The following is a 20,774-nucleotide window of genomic DNA, read 5'->3' on the forward strand; positions in this document are numbered from 1 at the left end:
AACTGGGGCAACAGCATTTATTTCTCATTTTAAAAATTCTATTTAACAAAAATTACAAACATCCACACGTCCTGTAATACCAATTTTTCTATTTTAATAATTTATGGGAAAACAGTTTACAAATAACTTTTTATTTTACAGGGTTTTTTTTTTTGCAAATTAACCTATCATTTTTAAAATATTAAAATGATCTATATTTACCTATCAAGGTCATGAAAAAGACCATATAATTAGGAAAGACTGACCACGTTTTTAACGTTATTGTTGAAAGCCCTGTAACATCAACTAATCTGTCAGTAGGCTGTCTTGATCGTACTCAAATTCTGTAATACTAGTTATTTTTTTAACCCATAGTATGATAATCAACACAAGATAAGTATGGGTTAAAATTATTATGTACAGCCATTGAAGTGCCTGTGATCTTCAGGCTGAAACCAATCGCCTCTGAGTAAAACCTTGACTATTACTGTGCAATAAAAATTATAGAATTTATAGACACATTAAGCCTTTAAAAGATTTTTTTCCCCAATAAATGCTCTACGTTAAAACAGGGATCTATATATATATATATATAAAGGTCCCTGGTTAAAATGATTCATTTTGTCGATTTCACTTTTCCGGAAATCTTCGTTCTATGCATGCCAGGTTTTACACTCAGAAATTTCCACGATGGCTGCGGCTGGAAAACTTTTTTGTAGAATTTCGGGTAAGATTATTTAATTAAGTTATTATATTTAAGCATCTTTAACTGAAAATCCGTTTCATTTTACACAAATAAAGGTTTATGCATATCTAGGATTGCATTTTGACGTCAATTTACCAAGGTGACACTGGCATTTCGAATTTCCTCTATTAGGAAAATAGGCCTATTGCTTTGAGGAATTCAATTTTTGAACGCATTGTGTATAATCACTTTTATTTTACAAAGAGTTTGGATTTAACTGATTTTTATCCATATTTATGATTTCATATGAAAAGGACGAAGAGTTAAAATGATATGAAAAAAAACTATTTGCAGGTATCACAAAAACTGGGGTCAGATCATGTTACACCAATACACGGAAAAATCTGATGATCGACAGAAATACCAAAGTTATCTGCCAGGGATTCACAGGAAAACAGGTCTCTCTATACACACAGAATCAGGGTTCAACACATCAAAATTTGTGCTCGCCATTCGGGCAACCTTGGTACTGGTACTTGGTTGTTGAAATGGATTTCATGTTGCCTGAATAAAATATCAGTGATGAACTTTCTATTGCAAAGTGAAGACAAGCAACATGTATTAAGCAGATTTTATTACTTTTTTACTACTATGCTAATTATCAAGTTTATTTTAAAATATGTAAACAATATATTACTGAATATTCCCAACTCCACTCGGCACACGTCAGCTTAGCTGCAGAACTGTAGCTTTCCAAAAAAAACAAATTTTACAGACTGGAGAGCTGCAGTGCCACCCAATGAAAAAACTGTATATTTATTGCTCACAAAAAAGTGTGCTGTTTCTCGATTTATTTCTCCATATTTTTAATCTGTCATCTCAAAATATTACTAACATATGTGTTCCTGACATATTCTTTCACTGTTTCCACAACACAACATTCCTTATAATTGTTGTTTATAGCCCATCTGACTTTGAAATTGAGATCATCGAAAATTTCGTCTATTTATACTGCCATTTTGGTTTGCAAGATAATTTGGTCCAACGCATTTCGTGCAGATGTCAAATGCGAGAGTACTTCATAGAGGAGTAAGGAACTTTTTTAAATCTATCTTTTTTCGTAATTGCGGTAAGAATTTGGAAGAATTAATCCAGAACTAAGCACAACTTTTTGTGCGCAATAAATATACAGTATTTTCAATGGGTGGCACTGTAGCTCTCCAGTCTGTCAAAATATTTTTTCGGAGAGCTACAGTTCTGCAGCTAACATTAGCGATTCGTACTTCGACCTTTAACCTTGGCTGTAACATGTTAACCTTTATTGAATCGGAGCTACTTTATAGGCAATATGGCTGCACCTTAAATTTAAATAAGTACATTGTGCTGAATTCAATTTGTTAACAAACATATGATTGACTGCCGTCACAAGAATAGGGCCCTTAAGGTCAAATTTTCACAAATTGACTTTTTGGTAAATTTTGTTAGCCGGACTCTTTCTGAATGCAAATATACATAAATTTTGAAAATATCTCACTTTTTCGGTATTTTATAAGCATTTTAGTGAGACGCTTCAAAAATAACTTTGACGTTACCCAGTGAAAACGTTATGACGTCGCCTGCGTCTAATTCAATTTTCAAAAAAAAATTACATGTTATTTAAATAACATCAATCGTTTTGAGAATTAAAAACTTGAGAAAGTATTTAATTTTTTCTTCCAAGCGACTAGTATTTAACTATTCCTAAGGGATTTCGTATATAATCACTATTTTCATGCTAATTTTAGAGCAGATCTGGTATTTTCTTTAAAAAAAAAAGGGGGGGGTCTAGGCAGAATCTAGGAATGCTTTATAACATAATCTGAAGGAAAATAGTATTTGTTTATATCCATATAAATTATTCTTTTTATATAAAATAATCTAATTCAATTTATAGAATATATGAAGCACTTGTAACACTTAAAGATTGAAAGAAATATATATATAGAGAGAGAATCCGATCCGATGCGGAAGGACACCGCGCGCAAATAGGGGCACGCCTCGCAAAAAGCACATCGATCCCGATATTTAAAAAAAATCTTATTAGACAGCACCCACTCACCAACATACACGCACGTAACTTTATTCCCTATAACTGTTACGATAAAAAAAAAACACCGTGTATTTTCTGTATCACCGAAGAATTCAATTGAGAAATAATAAATTCAGATACGCCAAGATATGTTAACTTGTTTTTTAAAACGTTTATTCCTTTAATAAACATTCATGAAAAAAATATACGTTCCCTTCTTGCATGCAAGGAAGTAAGGAATCAATCCTTACGTCGCCGGTTCGAATCCCACTGTGGGACGTGGAGACCGGTCCTTCGAATGAGACCGAGGTCCCGTGTCGCAGTAGGTACTGGCAACGAAAAAGATCCCTCTCTGCTCAAAGGCCCTGAGTGCCGAGTATAGGACAAAATTTGTAGCTCTTCACCAGCAAGTGATGGTGTCTCCATATGAGTGGAAAATTCTCAAGAGGGACGTTAAACAATATACAATCAATCGTTTTTGAATAGTTTATTTAAAACGTGTAAAGCTCTAAGATTCCATTGTTTATACAATTCATTTTCTTTGCCTGTCTTAGTTATGGAGTAGAAACGTAGTAAATAGGCTAATAAAGGACAAATGAATCTAAATGATTTATATACCGCACCTTAAATTGAAACTTTCTTTGAATTTATACCTCAATTTGAAACCGTCTTTTAACTTCTTATTTTTTAAAGAAGTAAATCACAATTAAATCGGTTAGAAATATTTCTGCACGTTAACTGTTTTTAAAATTTTGTCGCACCTGTACCCTGTTTCACTTAAACACAACATTTTGTATATTTTTATAAGGACCGCTACTATGATCTAAAAAAAATGATTTATGTATTATATTGTATAACTTAATCAAAGAGATGGGAATTGTGCTGTTCTAAATTTTGACGAAATCTATTTGAAACAGCTGAATGAATACTAATATAATTTTACGCAGGAACGGCAGGCCCTTAGGAAGCCATTTCAGTTGGGGGGGGCTATATTTTTTTCAGCTGTGGACACTTTCAACCATCAAATTTTCCTTGACAAGCAAAACAATTTTTTACGGCCACGAACGGTCATCTATTCATTTTCCTCCGTGACAATGGCTTATTAACTTGATACCTTATAAGTTTTTTCACTTTTCGATGCGAATGTCTTATCTTATAATGAACATTACGTCCAATATACGTTAATGCTTTTTGTATGAGGCGATGCTGTTAATTAAGTAATAGTATACCGCTCTAAAATATTTAGGCAAGCCATTTTCCCCTAGTTATTACTTCAGAACATACCAAACATATCAAAATTAATAAAAAACATTTGACTCGTACCTTCGAATGTCCCCACACAACTCGTTTGAAAAAGAGGGGGGGGGGGTTCAGATAGGGGAAAAAATAAATCTACCTTTAAAAAAAACTACTCCCCCCCCCAAAAAAAAGGTGTGTGTGTCGAAACTCGAATCCAATTTCGCCGTTGGGGAGGGGGGGGTAGGTTCAGTCTTCTTTCAGTATCAAATTTTCTTAATCAAACATAATACAGTGCCTTATTCTTTTTTTTTTGCCCTATAGTGCACGAATTTGTCTATGATGCAACAAAATGTGTGTATGTGTGTGTGTGTGTGTGGGGGGGGGGGGGGCGGACTTTCAATGTACACCCCAACCTCCGTTGCTACTTGCGTGCGACTGTAATGGCCAATATTTTATTTAAAGGAAGAAAAATTAGTGTTTGTTTATTAATTACTTTCCGTAGAGTCATGTTAGGATTATGATATAAAGTCTTATCTCGGAACTTTAAGAAATTAATGTCGAGATATGCTGGGGTATTTTGATACATGTGTCAGAGTTGAAGATTTCAACGCAAAATGTGACTTATATTATTTATTGCATATCATGAAAAGTCAGTGATATATATTTCACGCTCATTAAAGTTTTTAAAGATTTTAAACACTTTCATAACTTTTGGAAATTATACCCATAACAATTTGTCACATACATTTTGCTCTTTCAGTGATGTATTTGATGTTATCCAGAAATGCGTATGTCTTATTCTTATGTATATTGCTTAGCGTTTTTCCCCCTTTTTGACTTATAAAAATCATCATTGTTAATTTCTTCAACATTGGGTATAATGCTTTTGGGGAAAGTCTACAATAGCTGTATTTAATTTCTTAACATATTGCAAAATAGGTTCCAGTGGGATTTCATTCATTCATTTCATCGAAACAATTTCAGAAATTTGAAACAATAGTAATTTCTACCATACAATTCATTTGAATGTATTTATTTGATCATTTTAAACAAAATTTATTTTGGCAAAATTTTCGTGGCATCCCCATCATCCGTATTTTTTTTACTACTTATAGCATATTCTATTACTGTTAATTTAGTAAAACATATTAAATTTTGGTTATGTAGAAGGTTTGGATCTCCCATGTTACCAATATCTTTATTCAATCAAATAGGGATTTTGTTTCTCAGCTTTAACTTTAACCGGTCTTTTTATTCGGAGATTCTTTTTGGCTTGTCTCCCCCCCCCCCCTTTTTTTAACACACATTTTAAAATCGACAGTCCACCGAAGGCTGGTTATCGGGGTATATCAGTATGATAAACTATGGATTAAAATTAAAATGGCTAATTACGTTTTAAATTATGCTATATATTTTTCAGAAAAAAGTAGTGCTTATTAGAACGGTAATTACTATGTATCATAGATCTCTCTCTCTCTCTCTCTTTGAAAAAAATATATACATTTATATGGAATATACCTTTTAATATTAAGATTTCTTAACATGCATCAATTAAAAATTCAAATAAGCATTTGTAAATTGCTCGGAAAACAAATATGCAGCATCTTTAATTTAGTCATGCATAGACATCGTTTTAATCGCTGTTCCAGGGCTAGCAACGTGAATGCCCAATGCCCAATATATCTACATCAAGTTAAATACTTAAACAAAATTATGAATAAATTTACTTACTAAATTGTAAATATATCATATACCAATGAAAAAATGTCCGTATGAAGTTTAAAATTTTTGTTACGCTTTGAAATTCAATTTTATTTCTTGTTTACAAGTTGCAGTCAACAAAAATTACTTCCGTGTTTACAATACCGCGACTTTGACGTCGTTTTCTGGGCATTGTGACGTCAAAAGATAAGGGCCCTTTTCTCATGACGGCAGTCGATTATGTAAAGATACTAAGCGCATGTTTCTTAGTAAGTGTCACTCTTAGCATTACCTTTATTGCTTTCAAAGATTTTTGTCATAGGTCAGATGCTTGTTTATTATCATTTTCATAGCATTACATTTTCCCTAAGCCATAAACAGACAGCCTTATCACAAATGTTATGCGTAGAATCGTAAGTATCCTGGTACAACCAAGGTTTGATGAAGGTGACAGAATCAGCTGAGGTTTGCCGATGGTTCCAAACTTGTCACTAGTTCGTCATTAATGCAAACCAGATTCAAAACCAGGTCGGCCAAAAACATTCAAATGAAAATGACAAGGTGACGAGCCTGAATTTCAAATCCTGCTTATTTGATAAAAGTAACATAATATTAGATAACAAATATGAAGAAGTAAAGTACTTGATGCAGCAAATCTGAAACAAAATTAAAATGACTTTTCAACATGTACAAGCAGTGATTTCAGCCTAATTACTGTGTACTAAAGTTTTTGTTTTTTCTCCACAGGGAACCATACACAGTCAGCAAGCCATTGAGTATGGGACGAGGATGGTTGGAGGTGTCTCCCCCGGAAAAGGGGGCCAAGTCCACTTAGGTCTTCCTGTCTTTAATTCAGTTCAGGAGGTAAGTACAGTTTCAGTTGGCTTCTTGTAACACATATTACTTACATGTAAATGAAATAAAAAAGGAAATACTGTGAAATCGCAAATTTTCGTATGGGGTTAATTTTCGTTGTTTTCGAGGTATGAATAGACCTACGAATTCATGTCCACTACGAAATGTAAAATGTTCTTAACTACTAAGCAATTCTTCATCCATGAATTCAAATCCCCACGAACCAGGAGTTTTTCCTCAAACCACAAAAATTTTACCCCGTGAAAAAATGTGATTTTACAGTATAGCATGTTAGTAAAATGAAATAAAAGTTTTACATTTACATTGTTGAAAATCTATTTTAAAATGGAAAGCTATTAGCTGCATTGGGTTCAAACTTACAGAAATTAAATGTATTTGAGTCATACATGCAGTGTTCGAAATTCAGAATTATTTTCTGTGGGTCCAAAGGACCCACTGATTAAGGGTCTACACAAGTCCTTCCAAGGCAGCATAGGCCGAAAAATTATACCACCAAATATTTTGGGAAAATAAACTTTAATAGACAATCTTGGTAAGTTTATCGATTCCTTACCAATAAAGAAAATTATGTTATTTAACAAAAAAAAAAAAAAATGTTAATCTTACTGCAAACATACTTTTTGTTTTATGTAACATTTCCCCCCCAAAACAGAGTCTGTCTGTGGGGTTTATTTTTGCCTAATGTACAATCTCACATATGGAAGCATAATAAAGTTTCCATTTTAAACATTCATTTTCACTTTCCCTAAATACCTCAATAAATAGGGCCAAACATCCCAGGACTGAAGTAACCAGGTGGGATATTTACAGTAGGCACCCAACATGGCTGTCTAGCGATAGAAAACGAAGCTAAAGAAATTGGGGGAGGAAATGCTTGATGATATAAAAATGATCATTTCCCTTCATATTTAAGTAAAGGTTGACTAGGACAACATATTTATATTTCAACTAAAGCTACAATTAACATTCTTTATAAAAAGTGCATCACATGATTGAAACTGTCACAGATATGGTAGCAAATTGAATGTGTCGGTCGGATTATGGGAAAGAAACATATTTTTTAGGCCTTCTTTCTTCGCAAATCATCATCGGCCCAAAATCATTTCAAGGACCCATTTAGTCATACTATACATGAGTCCTTCCGTTTGAACGTCGGCGCAGGACCGACGGACCGACGCTAATTTCGAACACTGCATACATGACAGTCTAGCTATTGGAATAATTTCACCATATCCTTTATCCGCTACAGGCAAAGGACAAGACAGACTGTGATGCTTCAGTTATTTATGTTCCACCACCATTTGCAGCAGCTGCTATTAACGAAGCAATTGATGCAGAAATCCCTCTAGTTGTTTGTATAACAGAGGGAATTCCCCAGCAGGATATGGTCAAAGTCAAACATAAATTAGTACGCCAGGCTAAGACTAGACTTATTGGACCAAACTGTCCAGGAATAATTAAAGTAGGTCCAGGAACTGATTCATTCACTGAATGGAACATAGTTTTAGTTTTAAAGTTGAAATTGTCATTACTTTCTTCTGAGAAAAATTTAGATTACTAATAGTCAAATTTTTCTTTCTGAAATTAATCATTGGCAGAATTATCTTTTCCTAGATATGAGAACAAGCATATAGGTTTCAAAAGAGTGTACTAGTAAATGTTGCAAATAGTACAGTCATCTGTTATATTGAGAGAGAAAATATTAAAAGAAAATATTTGCTCTTTTAATGATAGTTATAAGTACTTTATAGGAAAATATTTAATTTTTTCTTGGATAAAATATACATGACAGTTGTTTGTATTTACAGCCAGGAGAGTGTAAGATTGGCATCATGCCAGGGCACATCCATCAGAGAGGATGTATAGGAATTGTGTCTCGCTCTGGGACCCTGACCTACGAAGCGGTCCATCAGACCACACAAACAGGTCTGGGTCAGACCCTGTGTGTGGGAATTGGGGGTGATCCTTTTAATGGAACCAATTTTATCGATTGTTTGGAGGTGTTTTTAGCTGATCCTAAAACAGAAGGTATGAACTGATGTATGCTAAGTGATGGAGTTTAAGAAAACAATATGTTAAGAGTTTCCATTTCAGTAAATTCTTTAAACATGATAAACACACAAATACCTGGAGGGAAGTTAGTTGTGAGAGATCTTAAATTATCCTCAGAAAATGAAGTTAAAAATCAACACCATATTAAAGCATAAGTTAATTTTATTTACATGATTTAAAAGTTTTTTTTAAACATTTTAGCTTTAGTTGAAAAATGAAAGGGATTTCATTGAGATTTTGTCAATGTTCTTAAACCTAGGAATAATTCTGATTGGTGAGATTGGAGGTGGGGCAGAAGAAAAAGCAGCAGAGTATCTGAGAAATAATAACCATGTAAGTCACACATAACCACAGTCAGGTACAACAGACTTAATGCAAAACATATAAAAAAAATTTTTTACAAAGTTAAAATGAAAAAAAGTTATGTCAAGAGATATGAATTTTGTTAATAATTAAGTGCATTCATTTAAATTTTGCAGGGTCCAAATGCCAAACCAGTAGTTTCCTTTATTGCTGGTTTAACTGCCCCTCCAGGCAGAAGGATGGGCCACGCTGGAGCCATTATTGCCGGAGGAAAAGGAGGAGCAGATGAAAAAATAGAGACATTAAAAGCAGCTGGTGTCACAGTCACATTGTCTCCAGCTGAAATAGGAAAAGAAATGTTAGAGGTATGCTGTTGAGTTGTTCCTCTTGACTAGAACTCTGTGCATTAACTTAATATATTTTACTAATATTTCCTTGGTTTTTGTGCAAAAATGAGTTGAAGTGTGATTTTTCAAATTAACCTCAAAGCACTTTGTGATGTTGTGTCATATTTGATTTTTTTCTGCTAGACACTCTATCCAAAAGAAGGTACAGATGTTTCGTAAACTGTTGCTTTTCCTTTGTCACATATATAAATTGCTTCCATTCGAAGAGTCAACGTGGCAAACACCACTCTCATGCTTATTATGACTCATGAATAAATCATTAAAATGTTACCAATTTTTTACTCAGCATATCATCAATATGTGATGACTAAAAACATGAATTACTATTTCACTTTTTTTCTTACCAATATGTTTTACAGAAAAGGGAATGCATAGAAAAGAATGAACACATTTGTATTGCTATTTTACACAGATTCTACACAGATACTTTTAAATATTTATTTTCTAAGTTCCATTTATTCATTTTCTAAGTACACAAGTTTCATTAGCCTACTAATGCAGAGTTTCAACAGAGTAAATGTATCCCTGATTGAAATTTGTCCATTACCTGAATGTGTGATATCAAAAGTGAATGAAATTGAAACTGAGCAAAAAAATCTAAGATGCTAGGGCAATATCACCTTTTATATTGGGGTACATTCAATCAATCTCTAATTACAGCATATGACCATGCCATATATTCAGTCTTTATGTGGGTATCAGCAGCTTTAGATATTATACTGACAATGAAGAAAGGCTATGTTTCAATTCAATGTGGCGATTTTATAAAGAAGAAATAAAGAAAAGCCAACTTTGACTTTTCTTTTTAATATGAGATTTGTTGGAAATTTTGATAATAGGATAAAATTTCCCTTTTTTTCCTTTTTTTTTAGAATTTTTTTTTTTTTTTTTTTTTTTCTCTTGGATAAAAATAAATTTTACTTTTTTAGTATTCTGCATTTTTTCAAATTTTAAGTAAGCCTTCAAGGTATTAGTTGCTAAAACTGTAGGATGTAAGAGATTTTTTAAAAGACTAGCAATTATGTTTAATATTGCCAACCACATGCCTTTTGAATTGCTGATTTAATGCATGGCAGTGATGCATTAGATAAATGTGATTTTGAAATGCATGATATTGTATTTGTAGCTAAAACATCTTATTATTAAATAAACATGTACATGTTAGATGTGGCAATCTATCTGGTAGGTGTTCTAAATGTAGTGTTAAAAAAATTACGAGAAAATAACATTTTATTTGTTTATTATACTATAGTCAATGGAGAAAGCGAGGTATAGACAGCATTAACAGGTAGGCTTTATTGGTGGTCAATACCTTTCCTCATTTGAATGCTTTGGGCAAGGTTAACCATTATGCACCTTCCTTTGTAATTGCTTGCTTCCTTTGCCTAGTAAAATCGCAGGTGAACATTTAAAATTAATGAGTTTCCTTTGTGGGTTATTAGACTGAGTTATGAAACAGAATTAATCTCTGAAATAGGAACATCTGTCCTCAAGCTTATATGCCTACATTAGCAATTTTGTTCTTTAATATTGTTGGAAACTTATGATTATCATATAACAACTTATACAAGAAAATTCTTCAGTACCGTGGGGCCATCCTTAAAACATTGTTTGTTTGGAATTGCCGCCTGAAGGGTTTCAGACACAGGAGGGGTGTCTTCTAGCTATTCCCACTTTTTAAAAATCTCAATTCCACCTATTCCCACTTGCAAATAACAATAGATGTTTAGATTTACCTGTATTTTGTACATCTTTAGACAGAAAATAACGAATACATCTATGAGAAAATATGATTTATTTCGAATTTTTGAATAAATAAAAAGATCTTCATTAAAAAAAAGCAACTTAATACGTAAACTTAAGAACATAATTAATTATTTGTTTACACAAAATTCCACCTATCCCCACATAAAATCTTACTTTTTCTACATGATTTTCAAAAAGTGGGAATAGGTAGAATGAACCACAGGAGGGAGGGAGGGGTAATTTTTTTTTTTTTTTTTTTAATTGAAGATAAATTTTAAATTTTTGATAAAAATCTCAGTAAACAGTAAATAAAAGTACCTACCATCAACAAAAAAAATCTAATTTTACATAGATCTGACACTATATTTAAGTTTTTTTGTATCGTGCATGTGATACATGTAATGGGCAAAAAATTGATTGAATAAAAAAAAAAATCTTCCTACTTATGGTCAATAAAATTTTTTCAGGAGAGGGCATTTCAATGAGGTGGGAGGCAATTCCAAACAAACTATAATTTTATTTTGGCCTGGTGGGTTTTAAAACACATTTATCTAATCATTATTACCTTGGAATCCCTCAGAATCAGATATGATGTCTGCTATTCTCACAAAAAAGGCATTTAATATAAATGAACTGAAAATGGATTGCTATTTAAAAGTACAAGTAGTACCCCCAAATTGACTTATTCTGGTCAATTAAAACAGAGTGATGAATAGCTATAAAAATCATAAAATAATTTTTTTTTATATACTTCTTCATTGAATACCATTCAATATGTTGAAAAGAAGTACCATATAGTGGGTTATTTTAGTGGGATGCTAATTTTAGCTTATTTTGGCGTTTTGATCGGAGGCAGCTAAAACTTTAATCACTAAAATAGTCTGTACTATTCTTAGTGTTCATCTGCAAAGAGCTGAAACTTTGTGTCCGCTAAATAAATTACGCCAAAATTATTGGCATACCTTTGAGCAGGCAAAACGCTAAATTTTACACCCGTCAAGAAAACCCGCTATACAGTATCAGGTAGCTTTTTCTTTAACATTATAATGATTTTCTTAATGTAAATGAAACATTTCTTTCAGCGTATTTTTTATGCAGGACATGTATACTGTAAACGTATTACATTTTGCTGTGTATTCTTTTGACCACCTTTCACTGAAAGCAGCTTCCTCTTAATCAAGTACATCATTAAAAATGTACCCGGTGTAGATATTTCATATAAGCACATTCAAAAAGTGCAAAATCAAATTTTTGCTAACATTGAAAATTAAAACCCGCCATTTACTATCATACATGCCAAATAAAATTCATTTACAGTATTACTTATTAGGATTGCAGGCTAGTACTCTTTATTAGCTCTTCTGAGCCAAAGGCTCAAAGAGCTAATGCTATGGCCATTTGTGCGGTGTGCGGTGTGCGTTAACTTTTTAGAATATGGGCCATAACTCAAGAACCCTTTGGCCAATCAGTACCAAATTTGCCACAGGGTATCCTTGGCCCAAGGGCTACCATTTATACTAAAATAAGGGTTGGGACCCTAAAACAAGGGGAGATAATCAGGAAAACAAAACCAAAAGTACTAGTTGCTAAAAAATCTTTTTCTCCAGAACCGCCAGGCAGATTTTCACCAAACTTACATACAAGGATCAGGATATGTTGAAGATTAAAAATTGTTCAAGGCATGACCCTGGGGCAAAGGGCGTGGTCTCAAGGTCACTTTAAAGTTGACCTAAATTTACAATTTATAAAAATGTTTATATTTTGCTTACTATAAGGACTAGGATCATCAAATCTTATAAGTTGATGCATCTTAGGACTTCACATCATGTTAACTCAAAAGTAGGTCACGGTGACCTACTTTTTTAATTTTGCGGGCATTTGTTTTCAAATTGATTTGAAGGCATATTTTGGACACTTTAAGGCCTATGATCATGAAACTTTGTCAGTTGATGCATCTTGGGTCCTTGAACAACGTCAACTTAAAAGTAGGTCACCGTGACCTACTTTTTGAACTTTATGACTTCACCTTTTTAAAACATTTAATCCCATTATTTCAGGCACTGAAAGGGTTAGAATCATCAAATCTTGTAAGTTGCTGCATCTTGGGACCTTAAAACATATTTAAGAAAAAGTAGGTCACTGTGACCTACTTTTAGAATTTTGCAGGCATATGTTTTCAAATTGTTTAAAAGGCATATTTTGATTACCTTTAGACCTAAAATCATCAAACTTGGTCAGGAGATGCATCTTGGGACTCTGAAAAATGTCGACCAAAATGTAGGTCACAGTGACCTACTTTCGACATTTTATGGCTATATTTAAGTATCTTAGGTATTTATTGGCTTAGAATGATCAAACTTTGTGAGTTGATGCATCTTGGGTTTTCGGAGAGTGACGACCAAAAATTAGGTCACAGTGACCTACTTTCGACATTTTATGGCTATATTTAAGTATATCCAGTACTTATTGGCTTAGAATCATCAAACTTTGTCAGTTGATGCATCTTTGGTTTTCGGAGAGTGACAACCAAAAATTAGGTCACGGTGACCTACTTTCGACATTTTATGGCTATATTTAAGTATCTAAGGTATTTATTGGCTTAGAATCATCAAACTTTGTCAGTTGATGCATCTTGGGTTTTCGGAAAGTGACGACCAAAAATTAGGTCACGGTGACCTACTTTCGACATTTTATGGCTATATTTAAGTATCTCCGGTACTTATTGGCTTAGAATCATCAAACTTTGTCAGTTGATGCATCTTGAGTTTTCGGAGAGTGACGACCAAAAATTAGGTCACAGTGACCTACTTTCGACATTTTATGGCTATATTTAAGTATATCTGGTACTTATTGGCTTAGAATCATCAAACTTTGTCAGTTGATGCATCTTGGGTTTTCGGAGAGTGACAACCAAAAATTAGGTCACGGTGACCTATTTTCGACATTTTATGGCTATATTTAAGTATCTAAGGTATTTATTGGCTTAGAATCATCAAACTTTGTCAGTTGATGCATCTTGGGTATTCGGAGAGTGACGACCAAAAATTAGGTCACGGTGACCTACTTTCGACATTTTATGGCTATATTTAAGTATCTTAGGTATTTATTGGCTTAGAATCATCAAACTTAGTCAGTTGATGCATCTTGGGTTTTCGGAGAATGTCGACCAAAAAGTAGGTCACGATGACCTACTTTTGAATATCTCAGGTATTTATTGGCTAAGAATTATCATACTTAGTCAGCAGATGCATCTTTGGACTCTGAAAAATGTCGACTAAAATGTAGGTCATGGTGACCTACTTTCGACATTTTATGGCTATATTTAAGTATCTCCGGTACTTACTGGCTTAGAATCATCAAACTTTGTCAGTTGATGCATCTTGGGTTTTCGGAGAATGTCGACCAAAAAGTAGGTCACAGTGACCTACTTTCGACATTTTATGGCTATATTTAAGTATCTTAGGTATTTATTGGCTTAGAATAATCATACTGTGTCAGTTGATGCATTTTGGGTTTTCCAAGAATGTAGACCAAGAAGAAGTCTTAATTGGCTAAGAATCATCAAACTTTGTGAGGTGATGCAACTTTGGTCTTAGGATACTTAGGGTTAGAGGCTTCAAATACAAGTGATAGGTTATACAATTTATCAGAAGAGCGATTCAAGGCCCTTGGGCCTCTTGTACTGTTGTATGATTGTTAAAGCATTTCATCAAGTATTATAGAGACATAAGATTTTTTAAGCTGGGGTTCTTGCTTGCTAGGCATGAGATATGTGTACTACATACCAGTAGTTTGCTGTCCTTTTCTTCCTCCAAGTACCAGTTATCAATTCACAATTGCATGAAAAGAACTACAATGTATGAATTTCTGACCCTGCTACAAATTAATTAAAGACTGTCTAATACACCATGGTGACAGTATGAAAGAATGAATAGTTTTTCAAAATTATAAACAGAACATAAAGAGAATTTTCTTTTATACATGTAAATGTATATACAGTATATTGTAACACAATTTTTCATTGCTTTTTTTACAAGTAAACATGTATCAAGAAAATATCCTAAACATTTAGTGCTTTTTGGACCAGAAACGCTCATGGGGTAGTAATGTGTCTGTCTTCTGTTCGTCGGTATGTCTAGCTGTCTTTTCGTCTGTAAACAATTTTTCAAAATGCTACTCCTCCTACAGTTTTGGTCTGATTTCAATATCACTTGGCACACAAGTAGACTACACTAAAATACATACCGGTAATTCTATATAATTTAATTTTATTTGTATTCTCGCATCTCATTGGTTGATTTCCAAAAAGGAACGCATAACATTTTGTATAATCTGGTTTGGTATGGGGACACACCCCCTTGACGACCAGCTTAATCATCATATCCATGCAATCCCCTCATTTCCAGTCCTCGGAATCCATGGAAAATTCCAGATTTAATAAATGTACCTTCAACTTTAATCAATTACTCGTTCTTACCTCATGTAAACAAACATCATGGCTGCTAGATCTATGTATCAGTCATTACCTCCCCTCGCTTCAAATCACTTCCATTACTACGGTTGTATTATTGCGCGGTAAATTTGAACTTATAAAAAGCAACACAATTTTACATCAAAAGTTGTTTAATTATTTTAAAATTAAATTATAAGGAATGACTTTAATTCTTGGCCATATTATCGAGTATAATCTGGTTTGGGTTAGTTTACGCTTTTTAGCTCACCTGAGCCGAAGGCTCAAGTGAGCTTTTCTGATCAAAATTTGTCCGTTGTCTGTCGTTGTTGTCGTCGTCGTAGTCGTTGTCGTTGTTGTAAACTTTTCACATTTTCATCTTCTTCTCAAGAACCACTGGGCCAATTTCAACCAAACTTGGCACAAAGTATCCTTGGGTGAAGGGGTTTCAAGTTTGTTAAAATGAAGGGCCACACCCTTTTCCAAGGGGAGATAATCATGAATTTGTTAAAAATTAATGGCATTTTTAAAAAATCTTCTTCTCCAGAACCGCTGGGCCAGGAAAGATGAAACTCATGTGGAAGCATCATCATGTAGTGTAGATTCAAGTTTATCAAATCATGACCCCCGGGGGAAGGGTGGGGCCAAAATGGCCGACCCAAAGTTTACATAGGAATATATAGGAAAAATCTTTAAAAATCTTCTTCTCCAGAACCAATGGGCCAGGAAAGATGAAACTCATGTGGAATCATCCTCAGGTAGTGTAGATTCAAGTTTGTTCAAATCATGACCCCCGGGGGAAGGGTGGGGCCAAAATGGCCGACCCAAGTTTTACATAGGAATATATAAGAAAAATCTTTAAAAATCTTCTTCTCCAGAACCACTGGGCTAGAAAAGATGAAACTCATGTGGAATCATCCTCAGGTAGTGTAGATTCAAGTTTGTACAAATCATGACCCCAGGGGCAAGGGTGGGGCCAAAATGGCTGACCCAAGTTTTACATAGGAATATATAGGAAAAATCTTTAAAAATCTTCTTCTCAAGAACCACTGGGCCAGGAAAGATGAAACTCATGTGGAATCATCCTCAGGTAGTGTAGATTCAAGTTTGTTCAAATCATGACCCCCGGGGCAAGGGTGGGGCCAAAATGGCCGACCCAAGTTTTACCTAGGAATATATAGGAAAAATCTTTTAAAATCTTCTTCTCCAGAACCACTGGGCCAGGAAAGATGAAATTCATGTGGAATCATCCTCAGGTAGTGTAGATTCAAGTTTATTCAAATCATGACCCCCAGGGCAAGGATGGGGCCAAAATGGCCGACCCTAGTTTTACATAGGAATATATAAGATAAATCTTTAAAAATCTTCTTCTTAAGAACCACTAGGACAGGAAAGATGAAACTCATGTGAAATCATCCTCAGGTAGTGTAGATTCAAGTTTGTTCAAATCATGACCCCTGGGGCAAGGGTGGGGCCAAAATGGCCGACCCAAGTTTTACATAGGAATATATAGGAAATATATTTAAAAATCCTTCTCAATTACCACTGGGCCAGGAAAGATGAAACTCATGTGGAATCATCCTCAGGTAGTGTAGATTCAAGTTTTTTCAAATCATGACCCCCGACCCTGGGGATAGGGTGGGGCCAAAATGGCCGACCCAACTTTTACATAGGGATATATAGGGAAACCTTTAAAAAATCTTTTTTTCAAGTACTTCAAAGCTATGATTAGTGATACCCGGGGTATTTATATGGAATCATCTTCAGGTAGTGTAGATTCTAGTTTGTTGAAATGATGAACGCCTGGAAGGGGGGGGGGGAGTAAATTCAAGCCCGATGTGCTCAGGTGAGCGCTGTGGCCCCTGGGCCTCTTGTTTATAATCTGCTTTGCTGATTATAAAGCATAAACTGACCCAAACCAGATTATACTCGATAATATGGCCAAGAATTAGAGTCATTCCTTAAATATCATTTTTTGATTTTGATAAATAGTGTTGCCGTGACTACTAAAAATAGAAATTTAGAAAAAACATTCAAATTGCTACTCCTCCTACAGTTTTGGTCTGATTTAAATATAACTTAGCACACAAGAAGACTACACTAAGGTACATAATTCTTTTTATTGGTTTTTGATTTTGATAAATGGTGTTGCAGTGGTTACTAAAAAAAGAAATCTCTGTGAAATACTTTTAAAATGCTATTCAAAATACAGTTTAGTCTGAGTATAATATAATGTGGCATGTAAGTAGACTACACTGAGATACAAAACTGTCCTTTTTTTTCCTTTGTTTTTTATTTTGATGAATACTGTTGCCATGGTGATTTAAATTTTGAATGCACATGTACTGTAAAATTTTATTAAAAGCTACTCAAGAATTATTATTCTATTTATTGCTGTTGTAAAGTTTAAAGTCCCAACTGCTTACTTTTCCTTTGTTATAAATAAAAAGCAGTAGAGCTACAGTCTCGACAGAGACTTCTGGTTTTCAATTAATACTGGGTAATTCCTAGTCCTTAAATACTGGGTAATACCCAATTATTGAAGAAGAACTATTGTCTAAGATTAAATACGTGTTATTGAAATTTAATGGTAATACAGAATTTGGTAAGAATTAAGATTAAATGATTTTTCATGCATAGGATACCTCTTTTATAGATCTTTATCTTAGCAAGATAAAGTTTTCATGTGTAATGATATGTGCATGTTTTAAGCATCAAACAAATATTGATTGGTTAATTATCAATTAAAAGCATACAGTCTTACAGTGTTGATACATTAATGTAGTGATGTTAAAGACGCACTGCCCTTCACAGTGCCAGGGGGTCCTAAGTCAATATGTTGCCCTTGGACCCCTGACAAATCTCATTCAATATTCATGTGCTGACTAAAAGGACGTCTTTTGGAAAAATTACAAATCTAGAGTGTCTTTCTTATCTATCAACCAATCACATTAAGCCATTCTATGATAAACAATTTGTAACACATGCAATTTAGATGTCAACTGAATCCTTGTTGTTTACATTATCAAACTGTTTATAAAAGCTTTAATTTGATTGGTGCTTCTCAATGAGAGAAACAAGCCCATAAATATTTTATGAAATATGCTAGGGATCCAATGGCAACATGTTGACTCAGGACCCCTGGTATTGCTAGGATGCCCTACCCCCTAGTTACTTTTAAGGTGTTGAATCAGTAAAGAAAAAATTATTAATACATGTATTTGCTCATCCAGGATCAGGGCAAAAGACAGAGGGGGGATAGCAATTTTTCTAAGAAAAAACTGTATTTATGCTGTGGGTAGATGAATTTACATTAGTATTGTTCAACAATAAATATAAATAATTATGCTTAGGACTTAAAACCGATTGAATTGTTGAAAGTTTTACATTTTATAAGAATGTACAGTAGATGTGAAATATTAAACTGTTTCTTTATTTTTGTTTCAGAGAATGGAAAGACATAATCACCACCATTGACAAGACAAGAGATTGTAAGGGCATTTCAAATTCAGGATGAAGAAATATGTGGGACATTTTAAATGATGTGTGATTTGTTAAATTATTACCGAATTATTAGAAGATGAGTGTTACAAATAACTTGTAATTGAATGTCATAAATAGTTGATATAAAATTTGATTTTCACTAAAGCCTTACATCCCATTGGCATGTGATTACAAAATGATTGTAATATTCAAAAGTAATGATCTACAATGTAATACACATTGAAAAAGAGACTGATTTCATATTTATAATACAGTTATTGATTTAATAAAAGATATATCTTCCAATTATCATTTCAATCCTTTTTCCTTTCTTGGCTTACGGCTGTAAAATTTTCACCTTTCAGTTTTATTCTATAGAACGACTGGGCCAATTTGAGCATGGGATATTCATTGAATGGGGGGGGGGGGGGATTTAAATCCTCTTCCAAACGGAGAAAATAACAAAATAGTAAAATAATTTTTTGTGAAAGCTTTTTGAAAAAAATGAAGAATCAAGTTAGTTTAAATAATGTATGAAGAGTTGGATAAATAATCAAAGATTTACAAGGAAATACTCGTACATTGTAAACAAGTCGAAAGCTGTCAGTGTAATGGCAAACTGGGTTTGCTTTGACAGAATTTGTATTCAATTCTATTTGAAATATTAAAAAAAAGCTGTGTATATGAATTTAACACCTGTTCCAAACATCTTAAACTTGATGAAATGATTAAGGTCATGACACACCTTCTTGTCATAAATAATCTCTGTACCAAGTTTGGCTCCCAATAATTACTAAGTTAAGGCTAGGAGAAGAATTTTATACCTTTTTTGCATTTGACTTTGAACATGCAAGAATGACTGTAGGTTAAAGTCGTAACAAACCTGAAGGACATTAGTAATCCTTGTAGCAAAAATATCCCAACAATGAGTTCATTTTTTCAGCCCGTGAGTCTAAACTTACAAGAACGACCTTGGGTTAATTATAAGTTCAAGATTTCCTTCCCATCGTGTCAGAATCAATCTCTGTACCAAGCACGGCCTTCCAGAGATTCTTCACTACAAAGTTATAAGCCCATACAAGAATTTTATACTTTTTCTCCCAGTGACCTTGAACTTTCTGGAAGATACACCTTGGAACATAAGAATTCTTTGTACTCCGTATGACCTTTCAGTAAATCAAAGTTTTAGCATTGGGAATATTAATTTTTTTTTAGCTAATGACCTAAACTTACTTGAATGAGCTTTGGTCAGTGGCCTGACTTACCGTCAGGTCATATGTAATCTCTACTTGAAGTACGAGCTTCCTTTTTTTTTTTCAAAACAAAATGAAATTATTACTCAGAGAAGTTTGCAGGAACAGGTGGCCGGACGAGGTGATTCCTTTATACTTCCGTCTTTACAAGTTCTTACCTTTAAAACTGTAGGTGGAATTATCCAGACAAAGGGGTTCACTGTATGCAATTTGAAATTTTCTAAATAAAAGAATTTTAAAAAAGATGTTCCTACCTAGTACCTACCTACCGACCCATTAGTTTTAAACCTGAGCCGGGAGAGGGCGAGCAAATATTATAATAAAGATGACCCAACAATTTTCAGTTTTTGCATCTAAATGAAATATAGGGAGACAACGAACAGTATTGGACTATTCAAGCTCAAAAGTCCATTAAACAATACAAATTTTTGGGCAGAGCAAACGCGGACCTCTAAAACATCAGAGATGGGATCAAGTGCCACGGAGGAGTGAGCACCGGTTAAACCGGTCCTTGCCATGATCGGTAAAGAGG

General features: G+C 33.8%; 1 protein-coding gene across 3 annotated transcripts; it reads left to right on the forward strand.

The window, feature by feature from the left end:
- Positions 1 to 625: 625 nt before the first annotated feature.
- LOC134265329 (succinate--CoA ligase [ADP/GDP-forming] subunit alpha, mitochondrial-like) lies at positions 626 to 19,295 on the forward strand. 3 transcript variants are annotated; one of them, XM_062747550.1, is made up of 10 exons: positions 626 to 706; positions 1,019 to 1,122; positions 6,420 to 6,536; positions 7,798 to 8,010; positions 8,357 to 8,576; positions 8,860 to 8,933; positions 9,080 to 9,268; positions 9,434 to 9,452; positions 10,563 to 10,598; positions 18,954 to 19,295. In XM_062747550.1, the coding sequence occupies exons 1-9, from the start codon at positions 670 to 672 to the stop codon at positions 10,583 to 10,585; spliced, it is 996 nt and encodes a 331-aa protein (XP_062603534.1). In that variant the 5' UTR covers positions 626 to 669; the 3' UTR covers positions 10,586 to 10,598; positions 18,954 to 19,295. The 3 variants fall into 3 exon arrangements, with proteins under 3 accessions (XP_062603534.1, XP_062603535.1, XP_062603536.1); XM_062747551.1 differs by lacking the exon at positions 9,434 to 9,452 and having other exon boundaries at positions 632 to 706; XM_062747552.1 differs by lacking the exons at positions 9,434 to 9,452; positions 10,563 to 10,598 and having other exon boundaries at positions 632 to 706.
- The last annotated feature ends 1,479 nt before the right edge of the window (positions 19,296 to 20,774 follow it).

Source organism: Saccostrea cucullata, unplaced genomic scaffold, assembly GCF_032062105.1.
Source record: "Saccostrea cucullata isolate Sc308-1 unplaced genomic scaffold, CSIRO_AGI_Scuc_v1 ctg10562, whole genome shotgun sequence".
NCBI lineage: Eukaryota > Metazoa > Mollusca > Bivalvia > Ostreida > Ostreidae > Saccostrea > Saccostrea cuccullata.